Below are 8,802 nucleotides of genomic sequence, written 5' to 3'. Positions count from 1 at the left end.
AACCCATTGAATGATCATTAATACCAGTGAGGCTCTAAAGGTGTACTAACGATGTCCCAGAGTTTATTAATGTCTGTAGCATCTTTATTTTTAATAATCCTTCAGTTGTGACAGATTGAGATGAAATCATTGATCACTATATCTATTGGTTGATCAGATTAGAAAGACGTCGGACTGCTGGTTCAGGCTGATGAAGGAGTTTTATAAAAATGTCAGAGACCTGGAGGAATTAGCATCAGAGGTTTTCATGATTTGACAAAAATCAGATTAAAAATAAAAACGTCTGAAGATACCAAGACAGTAAACAAACAAATAAATAAAATTAAAACATTTCGGTCGATCAATATGACTTCATTTCATTCTACGTTTCCAAACATCAATATAATATTTCTACACTTGTTCATTTATGTAATTCACTCATTCACTGATTTATTTCTGTGTTTTCTGCAGTTCTTTAATGATTTGTATATTTCAGACGTTTCTTACTGGTCTGTTTCACATTTATTCACTGATTTATGTGAGTATTTTACAGTTATTTAATTTAATTTTTTTAAAAATTGATTTTCATTCCCAAAATTCTGGACAGATTTTTTTAAGGATTTTTTACAATAATTAATTTTGTATTTATTGTCATTAATTTATTTAAACATCTTCTTTTTTTCCTATATTTTCCACATTTATTATGCATTTTTCCATCAATATATTTTTTAGTTTTCTTCATTAAATTAATGTTTCTATATTTTCTACACTTGATTTGATATTTTTTCATCAACTTATTTCTACATTTCTTCAGTGATATAAATTAATTATTCAAGGGTTTTTTTTGTGTTTTTTTTGTAAGTATTTGACTAATTTCTGTTTTTGCATTTTGTAATTTTTCGCTAAATTATTTCTCAAAGTAAATAATCATAGAATTACTTCTTTATGTTTTAAATCATGTTGTTTGCTTTTTTTACTGATTAATTTCTGTATTTTATACAAATATTTTGTACTTTTTTATTGATTTATTTCTACATTTTTCATGGATGTATTTCTGTATTTGAACATTTATTTATTTTAGCCTTTATTTACTTAAATAAATGTTGATGTTTGGAAGGCAGAAACAATTTCAGGAGATTTATTTTTGATTATTTCAGTGTTTACTAGAGAACTTTAAGTCCTCTGTAGCAGAGACAGTTAATAGCTGCTACATCAGACTGATTCATGTAAACATCAGACTGTTTTTAACCCTTCATCTTCATCTTCCTCTTCCTCAGTGACCAACATCCGGGTCCTCCACCTGCGGGCTCACCTGATGAGCGCTACGTCGTCTATGAGGCCGCCGTTCCCGTTGTACACGCTGGAGGCTCTGATGCCCAGCTTGGAGCTGGCGGCGCTCAGCAGGTCGTCCATGGAGCCGAACACGGCCACCACCTGGACGGGGACACACAGGCGGCGGCGGCTCAACAAAATGTCGGACAGCAGCTACCGGCGGCGGAAGCTCGGCGCTCCGCTCACCGACACACCTACTTCCCGGGTCTCCCCGCCACACTTTACCTTCCCGTTGGTGGACGTCCCGTTAACGAACAGCGTGACCCTCCTCATGGCTCCGTCGCTTCAACCGGAGCGGCTCCTGCTCCGACTTCTACCCATCCGAGGAGTTTGGCTGTTCGGCGGCAACAGTCTCTTTTCCGGCCTCTCCTCCGGACTGCGCTCCGCCGCCCCGAGCCGCGGCTCAGCCAATCAGCGGCGTGGCTTCAGCCGCGGCAGCCAATCAGCACGCAGAGTAGGCGGAGCCCGGACATCTCCAGATAATAGATTTATTTTCATTTATTCATAATTTTTCAAAAATATTTTTTGTATTTAACCACGTAGACCAGACACGGACACCGAAACATACAGAAGGAAAAATTGTGTTTTGTTTTTTTAAAAATTGATTTATTTCTAAAATTTCTTCATTGATGTCTGTTTTCTACAATTGTTTTTATTTATATTTTTCATCTTCACCAGGATTTCATTGTTTTACTTCTGCTTTTTTATTTTCTTGATTTATTTCTATTTTTTTTTTCATCAGTTATTTACTTTTTACTTTTTATGGAGTAGTGAGAGTGCCAAATTATAAAAAACAAATCAACAAAAGAATAATAAAATAAAAGTGGAAATAAAAAGAAGAATAAATAAATAAATAAATAATGTGGCTGTATAAAGCAATATTAATCAAAACTTAATCAATAAAAGAAAAGGATAATAAAAGTAGAAATATAAAGACAAATAAATAAAAATAAAAATGAAAAGAATATAATAAAATATATTTTCTTGATTTATTTCTATTTTTTTTTTCATCAGTTATTTACTTTTTACTTTTTATGGAGTAGTGAGAGTGCCAAATTATAAAAAACAAATCAACAAAAGAATAATAAAATAAAAGTGGAAATAAAAAGAAGAATAAATAAATAAATAAATAATGTGGCTGTATAAAGCAATATTAATCAAAACTTAATCAATAAAAGAAAAGGATAATAAAAGTAGAAATATAAAGACAAATAAATAAAAATAAAATGAAAAGAATATAATAAAATATATAATAAAAAATACATTTCAAAGATTATAAAATAAATACATTAAAAAATAATAATCATAAATAAATTTAAAAATACTTTATTTTCTAATCATTGCGAGAATATAATCGTTTTATTTCTGTGTTTTACAATTATGTATTTTATTTTTATTGATTTAATTTTTTTTTATCAATTTTTTGTATTTTCTACAATTATTTTTTATTTTTATTGTTGATTTTCCATCAACATGTTTTTAACCTCTACTCTAAACAATATTTTTTCTTGTGATTTATTTCTGTATTTTCTTATTTACTGTATAAATTATCACTAAAATTCTGTTTTACTTGTTTTATACAAATATTTGTTGTATAAATATTTTTTAATTGATGAATTGTTGTATTTTCTAGTTTCTTCCCCGATTACTTAAAAATAATAATTTCATTATTTTACTTGTTTTCTACAAATATTTTTTCTTTTCTTTCTGTATTTTATTGTTACACAACATTCACTTTCTTCACTATTAAAGGAGTTTCATTGAATTCCTTCTGTTTTTTACAAACACTCCTCTCTTTTGTATTTTTTATTGATTTATTTATAAAAATCTCTTTTCAGAGTTTAAGCAGCATCACATCAGAACCGACCTTCATCTGCTTCCTGCTGTGGAGTAGAAATCCTCAGACGTTGTATAAAACGTTATTATTATGTTTTCAGTGGGACATGAACACAGAAGTGATCCTGGAACAACTTGATTTATAAAGATGTTTATTTAACAAACCATTCACCGAGAAATAAATTAGAGCTCCTTAAACAGACACAAACATTTACTGCAAACAAACCGAGCAGCTGAATCCCAGAATCGTTCGTTTGGCGGAAATAAAAACTTTTTTTTTTTTTTAAATCACTGAATGCAGCAATAAAACATTTTCCAAACATACATTGTTCTGCATATGAACCAACCGCCTCCTGATCGCACAGTGCAACAAAATAATGTGAAATGGTTTCGGTTCTGGAGCTGTGGGTCGACTTCACACGTCAGTCTGCAGCTGGATGTGAACGGAGTCCATGTGTTTGGAGGAAATAAATCAAAGTGAGAGCGATAAAGCTCCTCTAAGCTTCATCTGAACGTCCCACGTGGTGAAAATCTGCTTTTATTGTGTTTTGTGTGTCATGAACTCTGAGCTCTGGTCGACCACAAACCGACTTCTGTCAGAAACATTTACTCGTTTTCAGAGACAGAAAACTTCTCTGTTGTTTGTGTTCAGAGGGATGATATGTTGAATTCATTAGAACTTATTGGGATGAACAACCTTCAGGGTTGAACCAGGTCCAGTGTTCAGACTGAGACACCTGGATGGATGTAGAACTGATCTGGTGTCAGGTTCTAGCAGAACCCAGATGTGTTCTTCCTCCTAAATGTCATGTGTCTATCTGCTGTACTGATGAGGTTCTGAGGCTCAGAAATGATGGAAACAGTCCATTAAAGTGATCAATCTGGACCCTCCTCTGTGGACTTGAAGGACCTGGACCTCTGGAACATTCAGTCTGAAAGTAGAACTCTGGTCAGTAGATGAAGGTGCTGCAGATACAGAACCAGATGTTCTGAGGAGGTTCTGGGGGAACTTTAATCAGATTTAGCTCTTTCATTTTAGCTCCATAATTTGAATATTTGGACATTTATTTAAACTTTGCACCACGTTTCTTGTAGACCTTCATCGTTCTGGTTCGTTCTGACTCTACTGCTGCGTTTACTGTTGAACTGCTTCCATGTTTGCTGTCTGTTCATAATCCAGCTTCAACCAACAGCTTCTCCTTCAATAACTGAGTGACTGTTGGGTTTGAAATGTCGCTAAATAGTGAAAAATTACCTGAAACTGTCTAAAAATGATTCCAAAATGGAACAATTTGAGTTTTCTGTCTGAGAAAAGGGAAGATTTCTGAACATTTTGCTTTGAAAGTGACTAAAATGAGTAAGTTCAGCTCCAGACTCGTGGTTTTATGAGGAAATGATGAACCGTCGGGGAGAATTCAGTCTGTATAATTAAGATTTAAGGCAACAAGTCGTGTTTAGTGACACCTTCAAGTCTGTGAGGGTTTCAGGCTGCAGGGACCTCCAGTGTTTCTACCTTCAGCTCCTCTGATGGAAGCTGTTGAGGTCTGTTCACCTGCAGCTCTGCTTGTGTTTCAGGTAATTAATCCCCTCCAGGTTCCCTTCTCCCGCCTCGGCGGGTCACTCGTTGCCGCTGTCCTCGGTGTCGTCGTCGGCGCCGTCGCCATCGCCGTCGGCCGGCTCGGCGCCGCTCCTCTCCGGGTAGTTCAGGATCTGCCTGCTGGCCTGACTGATGTACTGCTGCTGCTTGAAGTAAACCTTCAGCACGCCTTTGATCAGCACGAAGGCGATGCCGCCCTGCAGGAGAAAGACCAGAAACTAAGAACGATGGGCGGCTACAGACGGCACCAGAACCTTCGAACCTGCAGTCGGTTGGAAACTGTGACTCGATAACCCGACACTGAATGTAAAACCTTCTTCTATGTCAGATATCAAGGCTGTGGGATTGTCCAGACGGAGGTCCAGATACGAGGAGGGCTTGATGCTGGAAGGATCATTAGTTGTTCATTATTGTTCATAGTTGTTATAATAACTAGTGTGTTGTTAGAACATCGCTGGACTTCAGCCTAACGGACCGGTGCCGGGCCGTCGGTTGACATCAAAGGTAAATACGTTCAGACAGCAGCTGAAGTGACCTGAATCTGATTTTTTTGCCCCTATGCGACCTGGATCTGGTCTTTTCATGACAGTCTGAACAACACAGATCCGATTTTTTCAAATGTGACCCAGGCCACCTGGATAAGTGGTCCTAAATCCGACGGATATCTGATCATGTGACTTCTGTCTGAACATCCAGGTCGCACTCATCCGACCTACACGAGAAACTAGGGCTGGTCCCAATAGAACTTTCTGCTCTCTGGATGTTCAGGCCCAATTAATGATGAACATCTGAATATTCGGCACGATCAGGAGGGGGGACACTTCCACCCCGGGGCAGCGCTCTGACGGGGTGGAAGTGTCCAGAACACACAGGCAGTACTTGGCTGCTGATGCTAGTTTAGTTAGCGCTCACACTTCTGTTTCCTCCATCGGTGGCGGCGGGGGAGTGGCAGATACGCTCCACCGTTACCATCCATGTTTACTTCCATAAACACTGAGCACGCTCGCTGCGTGTGACGTCGTCGTGTCCTCTTCTGCGCATGCGGGACACTTTTGGCTCGTATGAAGTTCACACAGCAGATCACATACAAGTCGCATTGAAGTGGAAACGTGAAGGAACTCAAAGAAATCCTCATTGAGCATCAAGTCCTGCAGTGTGAACGTAGCCAATCTGTGGGATTGTTCAGTCAGATAATACGCCGTCATCCTGATTGGTGACATTAAATGTCATGTCGGAGTCACAATCCAAGGCTGTCGCTATGTTAAGGCTGTTTTTATGGGTTCTGTTGGTTTTTCCTACAAACCTGTCAGATAACAGGTTTAGGATTGTTGCGGGTCGGATTATCGAGTCACGACTGTAATTTTATATTTTAAATGTCCAGAATGGCAGAATTCATCAGAGACATAATTTGCAAAAACAGAAACGATCATCAGCTTTAAACATGTCAGTGGTCTTTGAACGCATCATCTGTCCAGTTGTTGTTCTTATACAGATTTAAAACTACAGCAGTTTAGCCCAGATTATAAAAAACATCATGACTGAAACTAGGAATGAACAAGTTTAAACAATAACAATAATAACAATAATAATAGTAATAACAATGAGGTCAGAACCCTGCTGTGGTGTTGATGGTGTCAGTAATTCACATGTTGAAATCAGATCTTTCCATCCTGTTTGTATTTATTCTTCTCAGTTTCAGAGGCTTCATCTCTTCCTCTGCGGTGGTTTAACAGCTCAGCTACAGAACCAGCGCCACCTGCTGTTTATCTCATGAACCAGTGAAGGAAAAAAGCTTAATTCTCATTTTCATGTTCAGATTTAGTGGGAATCCTCACCAGCACGGTCTGCTGCAGGTTGGAGGACATCCGTCTGAAGAGCAGCCGGCCCACCAGGCTGGCGATGGACGGGAAGATCAGAGCTCCACACAGAGTCCTGGACACCGACAGGTGGTCTCCAGAGTTGGGTCCGTCCACCGGGACGCGGGGCAGGTAACGGCTGCTACCTGAACACAGCACACACACTCTGGCTGTAATTCACACCAGTTAACCAGCAGCTGGTCACCTTCATACATCTACTGTCAGGAGAAAACCACACGACTGGTTGACCCTCAGTGTCGCTGCTGTTACATGGAAATGGACTCGTTTAGGTTTTCACTCGTCCTCAACAGTCGACACGATGATCGTCTGTGTTACAGTAACTAGTGTCACATTCTTTCTGATTTTTCATTTTTTATCTTTCATCAGGTCCAAATTTGACCCCAAAAGATGCAAAATACCTCAATAATATCCACAAAGAAACACAAAATGACGTCCTACAGACACAACACGACCACAAGGGGGCACAGAATGTACACACTGACGCTAAAAGGACACAAAATGAACACAAAAAGGCCTAAAAGTCCACCAGAAAGGCACAAAATGATCCCAAAGACACCAGACAAACCAGCCTGAGGCCTTAAAGTCACCAGACACTCGTCTGTAAATCTGGTTTTTATCTGCAGACTTTGTGTCATAGTTTGTGTCTTATTTACGTTTTCTTGCTGAGTTCTGGATTTTGAGCTTTAATCATTATATTTGACTCTTTATCGGCTCATAACACTTCCTGTCTTGTGATGGAAACACCTGCTTTTTAAATCTTTTATACGTCTTTATAAATGTCGTACTTGTTTCCTGTCATTGACCAAAACTCTCCTGGTGCGTTAAAGCTAAATGCAGTGATGAATAAACAGAACCCCTCAGATAAAAGTAAATAATAATAAATCAGCTAAACAAGGCCGAACAGAAAATCAGAACCTAATAATAACTGCATTAGTAAATCGTGTATTTTTGTTGTTTGTGACATTAGTTCACATTTAAATCTAAAGAAACACCAATAAGACACCAGATATCCACTGAATCCCCGCCCAGCGCCACCAACACATCCCAAAGTGACAATAACAATAAATAAATAAATAAACATCCGTGTTGTTGTTTTGTTGTTGTTTTGTTCTGACGGTTTCTCTCCACGTCCGTCTGAACGTCTCTAAAGTCGCCGGCTGTGTTGGTTACCTGGAGGAAGCTTGCGTTTGTACGAGTATCTCTGCCACAGCCTCACTAAGTAGTCCTCCCAGCGGATCATCTTGCCCAGAACCAGAACCACGGGGATGGTGGGCAGGCCCATGAGCAGGAACAGCGGGTCGGCCCGCTCCATCACGTACAGGCCCTTCTTGTGTCCAACCACCTGCACAGAAGGACGAGACGCCGTGAGACGCTGCCGGTTCAATGTGGGTTTAATTCTGGCTCGGTGTCGCTGAAGCGGACCTGCATGACCGTCACGGCGCCGTACGTCACCGCCGACCAGTACACCGTCCCGACCACGACGCCCACGGCGGCGAAGGGGCTGATCCGGGACAGAGCCCGGTCCAGCTGCTGCAGGAAGTAGACCAGCGGACCTGAGGACGGACAGGAACCGGTGAGAACGAAGCAGAACCAAACAGAATGTCTTATACAAACACTGATCAAAGTCAGAACTTTATATTTAGATGTGGGACAGAACCACACGTCACATGATGTGGACGTTTTATTTTAAAGATTGTTTTATAAATATCTGAAAAATTTTATTAAAATGATGAAAAACATGATTTTAATATCAGAAAAAATAAAATATTAATAAAATGTTTTTAAAAAAAAATAGGACTTTAATGTCAGAAAAAAATCTAAAAATATTAAAAGAAAATGTACAAAAGGAAAAAATCCAGATTAAAAAAAAAAAAGTCTGAAAAGCTTTTAAATATCTAAAAAATATGATTAAAATGTTAAAAAATATATGTTCTTAATGTTCAAACAAAAATCCTAAAAATATAAATAGAAAATGTCGATTTAAAACATTTTAATATTATTTCTCAGATATTAAAAAAAAAAAAAAAGTGAAACAAATCCAACAATGTGACCAATCAGCAGCTGTTCTACTGTTCATCACCAACTTCTAACTTTAACTCTTTCCTCTGATCCTCAGTCAGTGTCAGCTCTCTGCCTGCAGGTGGCGGTAAAGCAACTCACACTGACTTAAACCGTTCTATT

The 8,802-nt window shown here is 38.5% G+C and overlaps 1 protein-coding gene and 1 pseudogene across 1 annotated transcript in view; both read right to left on the bottom strand.

The window, feature by feature from the left end:
• Nucleotides 1-1,703, bottom strand: part of LOC103372996 (BTB/POZ domain-containing protein KCTD9-like) — an 11,019-nt pseudogene extending 9,316 nt beyond the window's left edge.
• Nucleotides 1,704-4,081: 2,378 nt separating this feature from the next.
• marchf5l (membrane-associated ring finger (C3HC4) 5, like) overlaps nt 4,082-8,802 on the bottom strand; it is an 8,172-nt gene continuing 3,451 nt past the window's right edge. The window contains exons 4-7 of the mRNA XM_008302783.1: nt 8,044-8,174; nt 7,792-7,963; nt 6,580-6,746; nt 4,082-4,941 (exon numbers count right to left, since the gene is read on the bottom strand). Of these exons, the coding sequence (XP_008301005.1) occupies nt 4,765-4,941; nt 6,580-6,746; nt 7,792-7,963; nt 8,044-8,174 (647 nt within the window). The 3' untranslated portion in view covers nt 4,082-4,764. The remainder of the gene's footprint in view (nt 4,942-6,579; nt 6,747-7,791; nt 7,964-8,043; nt 8,175-8,802) is intronic.

The sequence above is a fragment of the Stegastes partitus genome, unplaced genomic scaffold (genome assembly GCF_000690725.1).
Source record: "Stegastes partitus isolate 25-593 unplaced genomic scaffold, Stegastes_partitus-1.0.2 Scaffold1879, whole genome shotgun sequence".
In the NCBI taxonomy this organism is placed as follows: Eukaryota; Metazoa; Chordata; class Actinopteri; family Pomacentridae; genus Stegastes; species Stegastes partitus.
This window is presented reverse-complemented; position numbering and strand designations above follow the sequence as displayed.